This window comes from Engystomops pustulosus, chromosome 2 (genome assembly GCF_040894005.1).
Source record: "Engystomops pustulosus chromosome 2, aEngPut4.maternal, whole genome shotgun sequence".
In the NCBI taxonomy this organism is placed as follows: domain Eukaryota; kingdom Metazoa; phylum Chordata; class Amphibia; order Anura; family Leptodactylidae; genus Engystomops; species Engystomops pustulosus.
The window spans coordinates 29,060,260-29,079,715 of record NC_092412.1 but is presented as its reverse complement, the minus strand read 5'-3'; the positions used below and the strand labels follow the sequence as shown (position 1 = coordinate 29,079,715).

Here is a 19,456-nt window from a genome sequence, read left to right as displayed (position 1 = left end):
GACTATCAGAGAAGGTTATCCCAAAAGGACTACAGCTGGGCTCATGGATTCTAGCAGCAATATTGCTAAAGGATATTGGTTTTGGTCAACTGTAACAAGTTCCCTATCAACTGTCCCTCATGTGTCTGTAACCTATAATAATCTTTGTTCCGATGATCCTTGCACAAGTGGAATTTCTCCTCTAGTATCCAGCATTTCAAACAAAAAGTGTGATTATTTTTAATATGCTATTTTGACTCCCAGGTGTGTGGTGCCAATCTAGTGGACACAACCTGACATTACCACCCACCTAGAATATTGAAATTAAAATTAACGGGACTCGTTGTTTGGAACTGGAGAAGCTAGAGAAGAAGTTAAAATGTGATGGAATCAGTAGAGCGATACCATGGTCAATTAAAAAAAATAGTGGGGGGATTTATCAAAACCTGGATCAGTCCATATAGGCTATGCATGGCCCATTCTGGGTCTCTCCATGCCCACTAGGCTTGGTGGTGGCATAAGGGGTGAAAAGTCGCAATTCCTGGCCTAAGGATCCATCTTCTATGATAGAAGTGTGAGTAGATGCTTATCTGACCTCCTTCATATCACATCATGACTTCTGCTACGATCTAGTGTTATAAACTGCCCTAGTCTCAGGAATGACCTCCTTTTCCAATAATATGTTGAGACATATATCATCACTAGTTGCAGTTCCCATATCACAAATGTATGTATGTAGCATGTCAATAATATCACACATGTATGTATGTAGCGTGTCAATAATATCACACATGTATGTATGTAGCGTGTCAATAATATCACACATGTATGTATGTAGCGTATCAGTTCCCCCCTACTCCATTTCTACCAATTTTGACTATACCACAGTAGGCTATTCAGTTTCTTTTAGGATTCTTGTTGCCCCTTTTAACGACTCTACTTGTGACGTATCACTCACCAGACTGACAAGCATAAAGAGAAGCTGGATGACATCTGTATAGGCGACGGAATAGAGACCCCCAAGCAGAGTATAGAGAATGACTGTACACGCCGATATTATGATGGATAGGTATCCATTTACATCCAGGATTACCCTGACCGTGGCTCCTAGAAGAGAACACAGGACTGATTAATCTATGTATAGCGTCAATTTGATGACACCCACCATTGAATGTCTACTTACAATACATTTCTCGATACAAGCCGAGGAGATTGACATATCACAGTTGATTACAGGCCCTTTTGCAAATGCCCCTTTTGTACATAAGCAGACACTTTTATATGGTCGAACGTAGTAAATAGGAGCCCATATTTAATATTTCACGTAGTAGTTGTTAATGCTTTTGTTAGAACCCCAATTTTATAAAAATGCATTGGGATTTTCTGACAAATTTGGTGGGGGTTTAACCCCTGGCACATCCATCAATCAGTTGTGATATACCACAGTAGGAGATGACTGAAACACTACTGATGGAGCTGTCTACTTCTGACTCCGACCTAAGTGTTTCGTCACTGCCAGGACCATTGCACTGAGCTGTGATGCTCCCACTGATGACCTAATAGATCAATGGCAGGATAGGAGCCCAGAAAACCACTTTAAGGAAAAATTAATCCATTTCTGGTTAAAAATTTTGTGTTGTATCGAAATCTTGGCACCACTTGTCCAACAGATTTCTACTGTGCAGCTATAAGGAATGCAGAGGTAGCAGTCATAGCTATGTCCCAGGGTATGAGGGGGAACCAATAGCCAAAATCTAATATAAATGGTGCATGGTAGGTAGAGGCCTTGTTACAGATTTTGCATCTGGCCACAGGAACGTTTAGGAACCCCACAGATTTAATAAGTGGTTAAAACCAGAAATGTCTTCAAGATTCCAGTGTAGTTGATATTGATGTCAACACAAATGGAAACATTTGTTTGCTCATTATTGAATTATTACTCACCCAAAGAGGCCAGGATGGAGGCAAACCAAAAAATGTCTCCCAGCAATGGGGGTATAAACAGAATACTCCCCATTGTATCTCCAAATGTTTCCTGCAGTGGATCCATCATCGTCACATACTTTTTAGACCTCATTGGCTTAACAAAGAAAAGGGCTCCTGAAAAATATTACAATACAGGGTGAGTCAATGGTCCCAGGCACAATTGTGTTTGTTTTGGTGCCTATAAAAAGTGCAATTTATCTCACAGAAAACTGCCCTCATTTGTCTCTGTAAACTGAAAAATAAGTTGTGGCTTTAAGAAAGAAAACAAAAACACAAAAACAGAAAAGGGAGACTTGTGATCATCCGTAACAGAATTAAATACAGCTACAAGTACAGACTAGTTGTAATAAATTTGATATGATCATCATCTGAATGGGCAGTGTAGAAATGTATCCAAAGACCGTTTTATACTTATGACCAGGACAAGAGGGCATTCTCTACACCTAGAGGAAAGGCGGTTCTAACATGAACATAGATAGGCATATCCTCTACGTCTAGAGGAGAGGCAGTTCTACTACCACCATCGACAGGGGGGATCCTCTATGCCTAGAAAAGAGGCAGTTCTACCACCACCATAGACAGGGGGCATCCTCTTAACCTAGAGGAGATGCGGTTCTATCATCAGCATAGGCAGGGAGCATCCTCTAAAACTAGAGGAGAGGCAATTCTACCATTACCATAGATAAGGGATATCCTCTACATCTAGAGGAGAGGCTGTTATGCCATCACCATAGACAGTGGGCATCCTCTACACCTAGAGGAGAGGCCGTTCTACCATTCCATAGACAGGGGGCATCCTCTACACCTAGAGAAGAGGCGGCTCTACCATCACCATAGACAGGGGGCATCATCTACACCTAGAGGAGAGGTGGTTCTACCATCACCATAGACAGGGGCATTCTCTACAACTAGAGGAGAGGCACTTCTACCATCACCATAGACAAGGGGCATCCTCTACAACTAGAGGAGAGGTGGGTCCACCATCACTATAGACAGGGGGCATCCTATACACCTAGAGGAGAGGCAGTTCTACCATCACCATAGACAGGGGGCATCCTCTACACCTAGAGAAGAGGCGGCTCTACCATCACCATAGACAGGGGCATTCTCTACAACTAGAGGAGAGGTGGTTCTACCATCACCATAGACAGGGGGCATCCTCTACACCTAGAGGCAGTTCTACCATCACCATAGACAGGGGGCATCCTCTACACATAGAGGAGAGGCAGTTCTACCATCACCATAGACAGGGGGCATCCTCTACACCTAGAGATGAGGCGCTTCTACCATCACCATAGACAAGGAGCATCCTCTACAACTAGAGGAGAGGTGGTTCTACCATCACCATAGACAGGGGGCATCCTCTACACCTAGAGGAGAGGCAGTTCTACCATCACCATAGACAGGGGGCATCCTCTTCTCCTAGAGAAGAGGCGGCTCTACCATCACCATAGACAGGGGGCATCATCTACACCTGGAGGTGAGGTGGTTCTACCATCACCATAGACAGTGGGCATCCTCTACACCTAGAGGAGAGGAGGTTCTACCATCACCATAGACAGGGGCATCCTCTACACCTAGAGGAGAGGCGGTACTACCATCACCATAGACAGGGGACATCCTCTACACCTAGAGAAGATGTGGTTCTACCATCACCATAGACAGGGGGCATCCTCTACACCTGGAGAAGAGGAGGTTCTACCATCACCATAGACAGGGGCATCCTCTACACCTAGAGGAGAGGAGGTTCTACCATCACCATAGACAGGGGGCATCCGCTACACCTAGAGAAGAGGAGGTTCTACCATCACCATAGACAGGGGGCATCCTCTACACCTAGAGGAGAGGAGGTTCTACCATCACCATAGACAGGGGCATCCTCTACACCTAGAGAAGAGGAGGTTCTACCATCAACATAGTCAGGGATTCTTTTCTGTGTGAGCGATGAGGCTGTGGAACTCTCTTCTACAAGATGTTGTAATAGCTCATAATTTTAAAATGTTCGAGAGGAGACTTGAAGCCTTTCTGGAGAGTAATAATATCACATTATATGGGAATAAAACTTTTTGTAAGTAGTTTTTGTTGATCCAGGGAGTTACTCAGACCATCATTATTTTTCCTGCTTTGGATCAATTGGCATCAGCCTTGTGGGTTTTTTGTAGGGTATACTGTAGAATTAATATGTTGATCAATGTCTTTAACTGTAACTTTACGACTATGACTATGAGAACTGCTGATGTTCTGGTAAAAAATACAAATTTTGTAATGCTGCTTTAAGCTTAGTAAATGTGCAATGTTAAAGCCAAGTGTCTCACTCAAGGCTGGCACATCATGGTCACTGACTAAGGGTGGATTATCATTGGTGTGCATCCGTTGTATTTTCTCTCCGTTTTGTCTCTGCATCCGGAAAAAATACTGAAGGTTTAACATTGGTTTGAAAACATAACACCTGGTTCCCCAGCCTCATTATAGGCTTCTATTTCCTTCCCTGATCCGCATCCATGAAAAACAAGGTTTGACAATTTTAACATAGTCAGTTCATTGTCCGTATCAGAGAGCTCAATGCCAAATACAACTCTACTACATCAATGTGCCTTCTCTACATGGGGTTTATTAGATTATTGTCAGGGCCGGCACCCGGAATACCTAGGCAAGTGCCGGGGCCCAGAGCTGCTTAAGGGGCCTATATGGCCCAGCCCCTGGAAGCCTATGTGGGGGGCTTTATATAAAATAATCCATGAGGGGGCTCCTTGGGATGATAAACTAGGGTATATTTTAGGGAACAGGGGACTGTTTTAGTTTCTCAATTTTTATTTCCACCACATGAGTTCATTGCAAAGGTGCCCACGGAGGCTCTGTCGCCCAGGGGCCTCCTGAAACCTGTAGCCGACCCTGATTATTGTATAATCCTCGTAAAAATCCACTTACCCATAATGAATGTAGCAGCGAAGCCTAATGGCGCATGCACCCATGCAAGTCCTTTTGTAGGAAGGTAAACGATTTCTGCCGTACCATTGATATAGGCACCTCCGACCCATGTCGCTGAGGAAACAGAGATGTTGGCATGTTACAAAAAATAACATCAATATTCTTTGTCTTAAAATGGTTTTCCAGGTTCAATCAGACTCTCAGCACACAAAAATATCTGGATCAGCATAGAGAATGCTGTTATCTGTGTAGTGGCCAGGCATTGGAACTACAACTGACCTCCCATTTCATTGAATAGCAGGTGTGCTGCAGTTTTAGGGGTCAGCCATTAGGGTGGTTTGACATTGTCGATTTTTTTTTTTACTGAACCCATTCTGGCTTACGGACGCATACAGGTTTTCTCTTCCTGGATTCAGTGATTTTTCACTGATGCCTTACTGACCCTTTCTTATCAATGAGCTTTTTCACACTTCTGTTTTTTTCACCAATCAGTTATTGTCACTGAACTCAAAAAGAGGTTCTAAACTGATCACTGATTAGTATAAAACACTGAAGTGTGAAAAAAGCCCATTAAAAAGAATGGGGCAGATTTACTTACCAGGTCCATTCGCGACACAGCGGCGCGTTCTCCAACGCTGATTCGGGTTCTGCCGGGATTCACTAAGGTCATGCGCCCAATGTCCAGTAGGTGTCGCTGCTGCGCTGAAGTCCGCCGGAGTTCACCTGCTTCGTCTCGGTGTATGTGAGTGCTATTCTTGCGACACAGTTATTTTTTTAAAATTCTGCGGCTTTTCCGAATCCGTCGGGTTTTCCGACGGACATGCCCCCGATTTCTGTCGTGATGCACCATAATCTGATCGCGTGCGTCAAAATCCCGGGGCAATTCGGAAAAACCCGGCGGAAAAACGCGATTCGGACCCTTAGTAAATGTGCCCCAATGGGTCGGTAAGACATCAGCGACAACTGAAACCAGGAAGAGAAAACCAATCTGTATGTGTACATAAGCCTAAATGGGTTCAGTGAAAACTCACTTGTGAGAGAAAAAACACCAATGTGAAAACACTCTGAAAATAATACTTTCAACTCCGTTATCTGTGTTAATTCTGGTATGGATATTAAAGACCTACCACTATAATTAATACATCAATATCAATAACAACAATACTGTATATCTCTTTGAAAAGACTTTTTGAAAGATTTATTAGGGAGCGTTCACATGTTCAGTTTTTCAGATGCAGTTTTTGATTTCCAAACGAGGAGTGGAGTGAGGGCTCTTTCATATGCTCCGCATCAGTTTTGCATTTGTTTTGTCTCTGTTGTGTCCCAGTTTTTCTTCCGTTTTTGTCTGCGTGATGCATCTGTTTTGTCCGTCCCGCCCCAAAAACTGAAGGTTTAGCATTGCTTTGCAAACATCACACCTGGTTTTTCAGCCTCATCATTGAAAAACATTGTGAAAACACTGTTAGGAATCAAAGGCATCTGTGGAAATCACGGAACCACGGACTTGAAAAACACCAATGTGAATGAGCCCTATGATATGTTCTCACTAATTTTGATCCACGCCTGCTTTTGTCTTCCAAAACTGCATGTGAAAAACTGAACATGTGAATGCACCCTTAGTCGGTTTTCCCAATTATCTTAATAGATAAACAGGTTGTAAGCAGCCAAATGCATAGAAAACTGCCAAAAACGGACTGAAAACGTATGTTTAAAAACGGACCAAAAACGCCATGTGTGACATCACCCTTAGGCTACATTCACACTAACGTATGGGGGACGTATATACGGCCGACGTATATACGGCCGATATACCTCCCCCATACACTTCTATGGGCGCACGGCACCCTACGGGAGCAGTACGGTGCCGCACACGTGCGGCACCGTACCGTTCCGTACCCGGGAAAAAGATAGGACCGGTCCTATCTTTTCCCGTAATACGGTGCCGTGCGCCATAGGTTGCTATGGAGAGGGGCGGGGGTGAGCTGCGCTCACCTCCTCCTCCTCTCCCCGTACACTGCCGTTGCCCGCTACGGTACGGTACGGGCGGGCAACGGCAGTGTGAATATAGCCTTAATGTGTGGGTCTTTAAACTGGTGCAGAGAATAACTAGACAGTTCTCTATTGCGCCAGAGCAATCCATGCGTCTGGTGCCGGATGATAAATCTGGTGCAGTATAGGACTGGCGAGTCGTTCTTTGCACTTCCTAATAGTTGGTCCAGTTTGCTGTGCCACAATATAGAATTTTCAGGTGCTTGGAATTAATTTTTTGGCACAAGGGACATATTCTGGCATGGCCACACTCCTTCTGACTGAAGCCGTGCCCCTTTTTTGGACAAGTGGGAAAACTGCTTAAAAATGGTCTAAAACCTAAAAATGTGGCGCACAGCATTTCAAGTGCAAATTACTCCAGTTTTCTAGTGTAGACTGATTGATACATCTACTCTATTCTCCACTCTAAGGCTACATGCACACTGTCGTGAGCCCACCTCGCTGTAGCACGGCGGGCACACGGTAGCGCGGGGAGAGGAGGAGGAGGTGAGCGCTGCTCACCCCCGCCCTTCTCCACAGGAAGTTATGGTGCACGGCGCCGTAATACGGGAAAGGATAGGACATGTCCTATCTTTTCCCGGGCTACGGAGCGGTACGGTACCTCTCCCGTACAGGGCCGTCAGCCCATAGAAGTGTATGGGGGAAGTATATCGGCTGTATATACGTCGGCCGTATATATGTCCCCCATACATGTGTGTGAATTTAGCCTAATGTAGCGATCATACAACAACGCTAGCGCCCGGGGGGGCAGGTGGCGTTTCCTGTGAAATGCATGCAATCAGTAACCAGTACCTGGTGTCTTGTATAGTTTAAATGCAAGACAGCCAATGCTGGTTACTGCTCGCAAATTTGATCTAGCATTGTGCTGGTAAACGCAACTCTAGCGCAACGTGTGATCGCATCTTGAAAAGCATCTTTTTAGAATTCATTTAAATAGTAGTTGGAGATTTAAAGGGGTTTTCTCACGGATTGAAGTCAGTGATGGGATCCCCACAGATCACAAAAACGAGGGGTCCGATGGGGTCCCACGTACGTCAGTCAAACCCCTTATCACTCCCTGAGAGTAATTAAGCCGACAGGCGCGCATGCCCGCTCTGCACCGCCACAGCTGCTTAATTTTACATCACACGACAAGCTGAAGAATTCAACTTAGAACCAGAATATTTTGGACTGACCCATTACTTCACAAGTCCTTCTCTGACCTGATTATAATGATATGTAAAAGTGGTCAATTAGAGGCCATCAGTAAAACTAATGGTAGATGTCCCAAAGTTATTTACTTGTTACGTCTATCGGGGGATGACCTCCCTTTTGTTATATCCAGGCACATCGGCATTCTTGTGAAAAATGCTTTTAAAACAATATTCTTCATCCGGGCATCTCTCGGCTCTGCTGCCTGCTAATATATGCACGTCCCCTTCGTGTTCATTGCAGCCTGGTCCCGCCCACTTATCACAACGTCACAATCGGTGGGCGGGACCAAGCTGTACTGAACATGAAGCGGATGTGCATATATTAGCAGGTTGCAGAGCCGAGAGGCGCTCGGGTGACATTGCGCGTAGAGGCTTCAGCTCATTTGAATATTTTTATAAAGCATTTTTTTTACAAAAATGCTGATGTTTCAAGAAAAATCTGATGGTAGATGTCCTTTAAAGGAAATCTACCCTCAAAATCAAGCATGAAAACACTTACTCATAGATCCAGGCACTGTGACTGTGGTAATCTTCTTATATTTGTTATCCTTCCTTCTAACACCAACTTTTATAATTATGCTAATGAGCCAGAAGAGCTTTGAGGGTCATTACCAGAGCCTCTCCATGCTCTGGGTTCACAGGCTATTACACTGTCTCATCCTCCCCCTGCTTCCTCAGCATTTCCTCCCCTCTGCCTGATGTAATCACTACAGCAGAGAAAGTTTCAGCACAAAGTGGGAGGGGGAGAAGGGCTCCTGCAGCATGTAACAGCCCTTGGAACTGCAGCACAGAGGGACTCTGGTAACAGCCCCAAAGCCCTTGTAGCTCATTACCATAATTTTAAAAGTTGGTTTTAGAAGGAAGGAATCCATTGATAACAAATATAGGCTTCTGAATGGGGCCCTGCTTCCCACTTCAAAAATATACTTATTTCTATACTCACTTGTGTGAGTTACACACCATACTTTGTATACATACACATACAGCATATATACATCACATGTACAATGTGCACCATAATATGTATATAATGGTGCACATCCTCCACTTTTTAGTTTGTCAGGTCAGATGATGGGGCCCCTGACACTGTGGGCCCCATAGCAGCTGCTATGGCTGCTACCACTGTAGTTACGCCCCTGCTATCTATCTAATATCTATCTATCTATCTCATATCTATCTCATATCTATCTATCTATCTATCTATCTATCTATCTATCTCATATCTATCTATCTATCTATCTATATCATATCTATCTATCTATCTATCTATCTATCTATCTATCTATCTCATATCTATCCATCTCATATCTATCTATCTATCTATCTACCTCATATCTATCTATCTATCTATCTATCTACCTCATATCTATCTATCTATCTATCTATCTATCTATCATCTATCTCATATCTATCTCATATCTATCTATCTATCTCATATCTATCTATCTATCTATCTCATATCTATCTATCTATCTATCTATCTATCTCATATCTATCTATCTATCTATCTATCTCATATCTATCTATCTATCTATCTATCTATCTATATCCTATCTATCTATCTATCTATCTATCTATCTCATATCTATCCATCTCATATCTATCTATCTATCTACCTCATATCTATCTATCTATCTATCTATCTATCTATCTATCTCATATCTATCATCTATCTCATATCTATCCATCTCATATCTATCTATCTATCTCATATCTATCCATCTCATATCTATCTATCTATCTATCTATCTATCTCATATCTATCTATCTATCTATCGATCTATCTATCTATCTATCTCATATCTATCTATCTATCTATCTATCTCATATCTATCCATCTCATATCTATCTATCTATCTATCTATCTCATATCTATCTATCCATCTCATATCTATCTATCTCATATCTATCTATCTATCTATCTATCTATCTATCTATCTAGCCCAGAGAAAGAGATTGGTCAATAAAATGATAACAGCTATGAAGCCGGGAACAAGTGTTTCCAGAACTTTCTAAAGTAGATAGATAGAAACAAGCATTGTGAGTCCTACGGTACCAAATCCCCTGGAATTCCTCCACTTCCTGTCACCATATGAGGCGTCTCTATGTTCTATCGTCTATCTATTTCAAATATATCTATCTATCTATCTATCTATCTATCTATCTATCTCATATCTATCTGTATTTCTATATATTTCATAACTATCTGTCTTTCTATCTATAATATCTTACTACTACTGATCTCCTATGTCTCATATCTATCTGTCTATCTTTCTATAATGTTTTACTAATTATCTCCCATGTTGACTGACCCACAGACATAATCCCTTCCATTTCTTTGAAAAGGTCTTTAATTTCCTGATTAATTTACTATTCCTGGGCAGATAATTGTTGACATTTTTAAACTTAATTAATACATCTCAGGAAATTGTGTGGATAATGCAGAAAATAATTGAATAGGGGCAGTAATGAGGGAATTGAGATATGACCTATAGAGCCAACCAACACTCCAAAATGTTGTATCGCTAAAGTGACAGTTTTTGCTTATGGCGTATAATAACATTCAACACACACAATCACGTACTAAATTTTTGAAGTCCTAACCATCAGGTTTTGAATTGGGGAAAAAACTGCATATCAAAAATTCCAGAATCTATTGACGCCAAAGGTATAGGATCCATTTGTATCCATTTGGACTACATGGATTCATCACTTTGGCCATGTGTAAGTTTCCTAATAATAGAGATCAACTTATTGAATGACCATAAATTCATAAATGAAAGGGTTTTACATTTTGAAAAACTTCCTCCCCTATGGGATAAAGTAACCACTCAGTATTCATTGTATAAAGTATCATTTCTTTATCCTATAAATGAATGGTTCCACAACCTGTGTGAGGGAGACAACAACATAAGATAACTTCATCCATGGGGCCAAAAAAAACTAACCCTCAATTTTGCCTCGAAGTGGTCAAATTTAACAGCTCCAAATTTTTTCACAATAAGGCAAAATACATAAATTATTAGATATAACCCAATAAATATTTGTATACAAATTAAAATTGCATAATTTCTACCTCCGATATTGTAGATATAGTAAAGGTTATATCACCATACCTGTAGTTGTAAAAAGCCCAACAAATATATTCAGGTTTCTTCCACCAACAATGGCCACCTCGGTTTGCCTCTTGTTCCTCTCATTCCTTCTTGCTTTCCAGGCAGCCCAGAGACCGGTCACTAAGGTCATAGCATAGAAAATGATAACAGCTATCAAGCCGGGAACATTCAGTGCCATCTTTTATACAAGTGTTCCCAGAACTTTCTAAAGTAGATAGATAGAAACAAGCATCGTGAGTCCTACGGTACCAAATCCCCTGGAATTCCTCCACTGATGCCTGACTGATCTATATACTGGGTCTCCATATGCGGCAGTGGTGCTGGGTCAGCTCATCTCATGGACCTCCTGTACTTGTGTTTAAAAAAAAATGTAAAAAGAAACAAAAACTTTTCTAGTCCCTCCAACAACACCCGGCAGGGGGGAAGAATTTGGCCGGAAGCCCAGGAGCTTCAATCAGATGTGAAGAAGAAGAAAGGAGCTTGTATGTTCACTTTATGTTTGTCTCTTTTTTTGTTTCTTCTTAGTCTCATTCACTTTGCCCTTTCTCGAAATTTAAGATAATTTCCAGGCAGTGATGCAGAGATTGGAGACTCTGGGGCTCGGAGACATCCCCAAGTTTGGGGAATGTTTTTAGTAATAAAGAGGTTGATATTGTATTTTGGGATATACAAAGGCGAATTGGAAATTTAAAGGCAATGAAAAAAATGGACATTGGCAGCAGGCAGGGGCAGGTAAGCTGAATGAATGAAAATAAAATATATTTAGAAAATCTCTTGCTAAATATTTCATTTGTTGTCACTGCAGAGAGGCAATGAGCCAGAGTGACGCCAGCTCTGGTGGGCAATGTACCACGAAGTAGTATAATATGTCTCTTAAGTCCTCTTAAGTCTCTTAAGACTGGTTCTACTAGTTGCTGGTTATAAGTGGACCCTGGTGGTGCTACTTGTTGCCTGTGTGCGGGGTCTCATGGTCACAGGTGCTCCCGTGACCCATATCTCGGGTTGCGGCTCACCCGTGCCCGGAATAACTTGAAGATCCGGCAGGGCATGATGGGAGCCGACGGATTAAATAGCAGCACCGTATTAAATAGCAGAACCAGCGCCAATAACGAGGACGTTGGCCCTTTAAATTTTGAAGAGCAGACACACACGCCCCCTAGGGTGGGGGGATGCGCCTGCGGCCTAGTCGGATACGGAGCAGGAGCGTGGAGAAGTAAGTCAGGGCCTAGAAAGGGGCATATGGCCTTGTAGGTGAAGTGTTGTCACGGGTGCCCCCGAGATCCATGTCCCGGATCGCAGGGGCACCCGTGACAACACTTCACCTACAAGGCCATATGTTTAGTTGATATGTGATATGACAGAAGTCAAATGAGCCTGCGTTCACTTCAAGTCAGAAAAAAAAACTACGTAAAAATACAACTAACATTCTGAACACAAACTCTGTCTTCCTTTACAACACAAATACAGGATGGAGCCACATTGATTTATAATCTACTGTGACGGGGCGAGTTAGTCTCCCCGCTACGAGATACATGTCCAGAATCGCAATTACCCTGGAGAATAGGGACAAAAAACCTGTGACAAAAACTTGCAAAAAAAATCCAAAAACATGGCAATACACTTCAGACTCCATCTGTGCCGCTGTGGTTAAATACCTGCGTAGATGGAGTACTTAGAGATGTAAACTCCTGCCAGCTATAAAGAGTTGCTTTCCTTCTTTTTGTCTGCGGCCGAGCCTGGCAATAAACAAGCTGAAAACACAAGATTTCTTTGTCAGACCGTATTGAACAAAATCAGATCCACATTGCATTTGGGAAATCATTAAACAGTGCACACAATGCTGGCCTGGCCTCCCGCCATGCCGAGCACAACACGCCACTCTGCCAGTGTCCTGCAATAAAAAAATGAGACGCTCCTTATTTTACGCTTCATTTATGAAGATTGGCGCAGAATATATTGTATCTTATCAGAATATTACTAGGGGCCGGGCTGCGACTTAAAAAAAATCTTTCAACAAGATCACCAACTCCGACTCTTTGCACTGTCCCACCGATTCTTGCATAGTTTGAATTTTTCAGGAAATCCAGGAATGTAACTACAGTGGTAACAGCCATAGCAGCTGCTATGGGGCCCACAGTGTCAGGGGGCCCCATCATCTGCAGTATTGGGTGTGAATGTTTGTGTTGTGCATATATACTGCATATATGTGTATTTATGTATGTTTTATTCTGTTTTTGTGTATATGGTGTGTATATGCTGTGTGAGTATACAAATATGCATGTTTTTTTAAGGTTGAAGTGGGCCCTTTTCAATAGTGTGCTATGGGCCCCTGTCGCTCCTAGTTAATTCCCTGTTCTAACCCCCCACTTTCCCAGAAAATCAACGTCATAATATGTTAGTATCTCTACAGTCAGGTTGCCATTAGAGCCAAGTTGCCGTCAGAGCCAAGTTGCCGTCTCTGGCTCCAGACCAACCATCTGACAATTGCCATTTAGGTTCTCTACTGGCATGTGGGTGGTTCTTTCCTGGAGAAGACACACATGATCTACCTATTTGATTGTAGAAATATGATAATATCAACATTGATTACTTGGGGAATGATGGGTGTTGGAAAGAAAATTCCAAATTTATTGGAATTTGTGGAGGGGCACTTTTTAAGGGATGCAAAGAGCTGGAGTGGATGGAGGTGGTGATTGGTCTTCTTTTTTTTTAAATCAGATATTTTTATTGAACATTTTTTTAAGAAAAAAACAACACACCCAACAAGCACAACTTGGAGGGGAGTATGTACATATCTTTACAATAAGCTCTGATTTTGTACAATAATACAGCCTCAAATTATACTCATTAAAGCATTACAGGGTAATTACATTTGTATCCATTTTCTCTTACAGAATGTATGTTTTATCATAAATGCTTATTATTAGTAGCATACTCCCTCCCTCCCTTCCCAACTCCCCCCACCCACCCCTGCGAGCCAGCTCTTCAAGACCCTTCCGGTCTCATATATTTATTCACATGTTAAAGAAGACCTAAACCTATCTTTACTATCTTACCAGTGATAGTTGATATTCTAAGCTAGTTCTTAGCCTTATTAGGGAGTTTGATGGTAAACCAGGTGTATCAAGCCACTTGCCCCAAATCTTTTCGAATTTAGAGACCCCATTCCTCTTCACATATGTGCTATATTCCAATAGTATTACTGCATTCAAACGGTCTATAAACTCTTTCTTGTCCGGTGGCCTAGGCCTAATCCAATGGGCAGCTATGACTTTTCTAGCTTGATATAAAGATCTTTGTATTGCAATATTATTAGGTTCTGTCAGGTTGTCTATCTTCAGAACTCCCAATGGACATGCTAGTGGGCTTTCTTCAATGGTTACAGAGAAAACTTTACGCGTCAATTCTAATATAGATTTCCAAAAAGACTCCAGTTCCCTGCATCCCCACATCATGTGGAGGATATCTGCCTCTTCAGTTCCACATCTCGGGCATTCTGAATTAGGCCTAACTCCTATCCGAAATAGTAATTGAGGTGACCTATATGCTCGATGTAAAAGAAATAAGTGAGACATCCTACGTGCTTCACTGGGCGAAAGGGTTGGCACCAATTCTAAGGCCTCAGTCCACTGCTCCTCTTCAATGGGGCCCACCTCTCTATTCCAATGTTCCCGACATTTTAATGGAATATCTTTAATAGAGTCATTTAATAGCACTGTATAAGAATATGAGATCAGGCCCTTAGTAGAACCTGACCTCAATATTCTATTCAATGCCCCATTGGAGCCCACCTCTATTTGTTCTATCCTGGACTGTACCTCAAAAGCATGTCGAATTTGCAAATACTGATAGAACCACGCATGTGGCAATTGGAATTCAGCTTGTATGTCCTCAAATGTTCTAAAGTTTCCTTCTGAATAAACATGTTTCAGCGTCTTAACCCCTTTCGCTTCCCATGGGGAAAAACCCTACAATCTAAATATTTCTGGCAAAGCAGGGTTTCGCCAGAGTGGAGTGTCAGGTGTATATTTAGGGATACCTATTATATCCTTGGCTTTAGTCCACACCTTGGACATTAGTGACATTGTCGGTTTACTGCCTATTTCCCCTCCACCAAATCCACTTTCCAGAGCATGCAGTGGTATCGTATGCTTCGTCCATAAACTAATCAGTCGACATGTGGAATGCGCTAATTCTCCTTCTATCTCCATTCCCCAGCCTTTAAAATGTTGTAATTGTGCCGCTATAAAGTACAGCCACGGGTTCGGTATTGCTAAGCCTCCATCCATTTTACCCCTCTGTAGAGTATCCAGACTAATTCTAGCTCGTTTGCCCTTCCAGATTAATCTCCTGAACAGCCCACGGATTCTATGAAAAAATCTCTGTGGGATCCAAATCGGTGAATTGTGTATGATGTACAGTAATTGGGGCGATTGGTCTTCTTTAAGACGAGTTTAAAAAGTGCAGATCTCAGCTCAAGACCTTCAAGTTACATCTTTAGCAAGGATTTGGGTTGTGATCTCACAAGGTGCATCCACAAGGACTGAGACCACCAAGGAAATCGGTCAAAATGTTTGAGGTCCATAAACTTGGGGGCTTCAAAAATCTCAAATATTTACCATTGGTCATTGTACTCAAATGTGTTTTCAAAAGTTTCATTCGCCAGCAGCTCCTAGTGCCATATACAATGGAGGCTGAGGACCTTCACACCTAGGGGCACAGTGAAAAAGTGTTGATATATTGTATTACAGAGCTGTTACTTGGTCACTATATATTGGTATAGTGCTTAGGTACTGCATGGATCATAACTTTTCCAATAGTTGAGAGACTATATAATATCGTTGTAATGTAGTCAGTGGCTCCCTGCTTGGCGCATGTTGGTTCTCACTGGTTTTCTACCACTAAAAATATACCAATACATATAATATATATATTCTACAGAAATAGAATCTTTTGGGTAGAATTAAACTGTTTTGTAGGTACCAAAAATCCCTCGAAGGGAAACGAAAATTACCCTGCTTTTGGAGCCAATCACATGGGCTATTTGTGTGGGTTCTTTATGAATACCCCATTAGGCCCTATCAATTACTATATCTTGCATCTTTCATAAGTCACTTTCGACTGGCCACTCATCTCCTGGAAGCACCCACTGTGGCTTGGATTGGATTACAATATGGGCGTTTTAGGTGGTCACCCAGGGCCCAAGCCTCATAGGATCCATTGCCACTCAAACCTTCTGCCAAGTTTGATACTGGTCTACAGACATAGGGGCAGATTTACTTACCCGGTCCATTCGCGATCCAGCGGCGCGTTCTGTGTGGAGGATTTGGGTCTTCCGGCGATTCACTAAGGCAGTTCCACCGACGTCTACCAGGTGTAGATGCTGCACTGAACTTCACCTGTGGGTGCAGGTAAGCGCGTGTCCAGCGACACTTTTTTTTTTTAAATGCGGCGGTTTCTCCGAATCCATCGGGTTTTCGTTCGGCCACGCTCCCTGATTTCCGTCGCGTGCACACCGGCGGCGATGCGCCGCAATCCGATCGTGTGCGCCTAAAACCCGGGGCAATTCAGGGAAAATCGTCGCAAACCGGAAATATTCGGGTAACGCAATGTAAAAACGTGATTCGGGCCCATAGTAAATTACCCCCATAGTGTATGAAAGGGCCTTCAAACCACAATATGCTTTCGTGTAGAAGGTGGAGGGGTAACAATGGCATGTACTTCTTTTGTCCAGGGGCACCAACAAGCCATGTTGCCTCAGTCTGGGTAGTTATATAGAGTGCAGAATCAGCAATCTCAATGTCAACCCCAGTAACAAAGAGAAAGCCCAGCTCCAGCACTGCTGTGTGGGGTGAGTTGTGAACATAAGGAAATACCTAAGGCATAATTTAAGGTAAAGTAAGTCGAGAGACAAACAGAAAAGGTTACACCCCCTCATGCACTGAAAAGCTAATTTGCATCAATTCTAAAATAAAACTATACCATTCATATAGACAGATGCCCCGAAAACAGGAACAGTGGGGCAGATTTATCAAGCTGTGTAAAAGTAAGAATGTTCTTAGTTTCTCATGGCAACCAATTACAGCTCCCCTTCAAAATATTCATGAGCACTGGTAAAATGAAAGCTGAGCTGTAATTGGTTGCCATGGGTAAATAAGAACAGTCTTACTTTTAGACAGCTTGATAAATCGCCGCCGGTGTGTCTATGCTGGTTTAGCTTGAAGGGGGATTTGGGAGCCGGTAGAGTCCCTTTAAGTAGGCTCTTGTTTCGGATCCCTAAACATGCATTTATTAATTAACAAGTCTGCTGAGGCGTACTGAAGCATCCAGCAGTCTGGCCTAAATGAGATTTTCTCTGTAAATATTTTGTGTATCTGACAGCTGACGCCAAATAGTCTTTTTTTGTAAGTCTCTGGAAAAGGCACCAGGCGGTGTACAAATCTGAGGCTGGTGGTGCTAGGAGGTAGACAGGACACGTCCGTGTCGTTTTGTGAACATTTTCTCAGAAAAAAATCTTGAATTATCATTACCTGGTTCAAGGATTTGGACAAGGTCAGTAGAGACCATCGGCCAAAACACACTATTTATTTTTCGAATGGTGGGAGACTAGCTCGAGAAAATAGGCAATGGAAAATCATACAGCTAGAATCAGGGTTGGAATGGCCAACCAGAATTCCAGACTATCTTCTGGTGGTCCAAAAATAGAAACCAAAAATCCCTCGAAGGGAAACAAAAATGACCCTGCTTTTGGAGCCAATCACATGGGTTCTTTATGAATATCCCAGTAGGCCCTATCAATGATATGGTCTGAATGTGCTATCAAAAGGATATGTCCTCTGGAAATATTGAGATTGGGCCCCCTGAAACACCTCCCCTTATAGACCTAAAGGAAACATAGTCCAAAACTTACTTAAGTAAGATAACATTTCACAAACTAAAGCAAAATCACAAAAATAGTATTTCAGAATCTATTATATAGTACATCTGGGTAACAGGTTTTAGGCCCACAGAAATACAATAATAGAAATGGGGCGGAACTGTGACAACCTGTGAAATTATGGGGGCAGCACAGTGGCTTATTGGTTAGCATTACAACCCTGCAGCACTGGGGTCCTGGATTCAAGACCCAAGGTCACCATCTGCAAAGAGTGTGTATGTTCTCTCCATGTTTGCGTGGGTTTACTCCGGGTCCTCCGGTTTCCTCCCACACTCCAAAACATACTGGTAGGTTGTTTAGATTGTGAGCCCCATGGGGACAGGGACCGATTTGGGAAACTCTGTGCAGCACTGCGCTATATAATTAAATAATTATTATTTTTACCTTTTTGCAGTGACCTATATGCTAAAGAGGTGAGTAAAAAAATGATAGGTAGTAACTTTGGATGGAATTTAACTTTAAAAAGATTATAAGGAACTAAAATAACAGATGTGGCAGGCGGCCATGATTTTCTAATCCTAGACCCCTTTAAATATTCTAACCCCATGACCTTTTGTCTCACCTGCACATACCTGTGCGTGACCCGAATATAAAACAACTAAGACGTCCCATCATTCAATTCACTACAAATGAGGAGAAATATTCTTCTTGCTTAATCAGGAAAGTAAATTATATTTTCCTTTTTTTTATGGAGGCCTTTTCTTAGCAATTACCTTTAATAATTATGATCGCTGTTTTATGCATTTTTGCACAGCTTCCTACTGAGAACACAGCCATCTACTTCAATCTGTTAATCCCCTCAGCACAAATGGCAGCGGCTCCATGGGGAGTTCGCCAACTCCTAATTGACTTCTTGGCTCTTCTCTGTCAGCTCCTGCGTTATAGTTTGGGGGAAGCCATCGCTATTGATTAACCACAAGATCATACTGGGCTTTTACAACAGGCCCAAAAATATGTAAAAGCAATTTGTATCTCAATAATACATGCACTTTACTCATATGTCATTAGTAGACTAACTACGGTAAATAAAAAATGTAAGAAAAATATCTATTTTTTAAATTAGATTTGTAATAATATTGACATAATAAGACCCAACCACACGCTCCCCTTTACTGACTCTGGCTTAGATTTCAGAATATCCTGTGCAGTACCAAAAGTTTGCCTTGTCCCCTATGGTGGTCTATCATACAACACACATGTCCTCGACCTAATATGCTTCCCACTGCACAAATTACGCATTTCAGTGGTTTCTGGGCTCAGGTGGGCAC

At 42.2% G+C, this 19,456-nt stretch overlaps 1 protein-coding gene across 2 annotated transcripts in view; it reads right to left on the bottom strand.

Moving 5' to 3' along the window:
* LOC140117408 (high affinity choline transporter 1-like) overlaps positions 1–19,022 on the bottom strand; it is a 28,123-nt gene extending 9,101 nt beyond the window's left edge. Inside the window, exons 1-5 of one of the 2 annotated variants that reach the window (XM_072134128.1) lie at positions 18,902–19,022; positions 11,252–11,371; positions 4,894–5,007; positions 1,924–2,079; positions 938–1,086 (exon numbers count right to left, since the gene is read on the bottom strand). In XM_072134128.1, coding sequence (XP_071990229.1) covers positions 938–1,086; positions 1,924–2,079; positions 4,894–5,007; positions 11,252–11,371; positions 18,902–18,965 — 603 coding nt within the window. In that variant the 5' untranslated portion in view covers positions 18,966–19,022. Of the gene's footprint in view, positions 1–937; positions 1,087–1,923; positions 2,080–4,893; positions 5,008–11,251; positions 11,623–18,901 lie in introns of those variants that run through there. The other variant, XM_072134129.1, reaches the window with a different exon arrangement.
* Between the last annotated feature and the right edge of the window lie 434 nt (positions 19,023–19,456).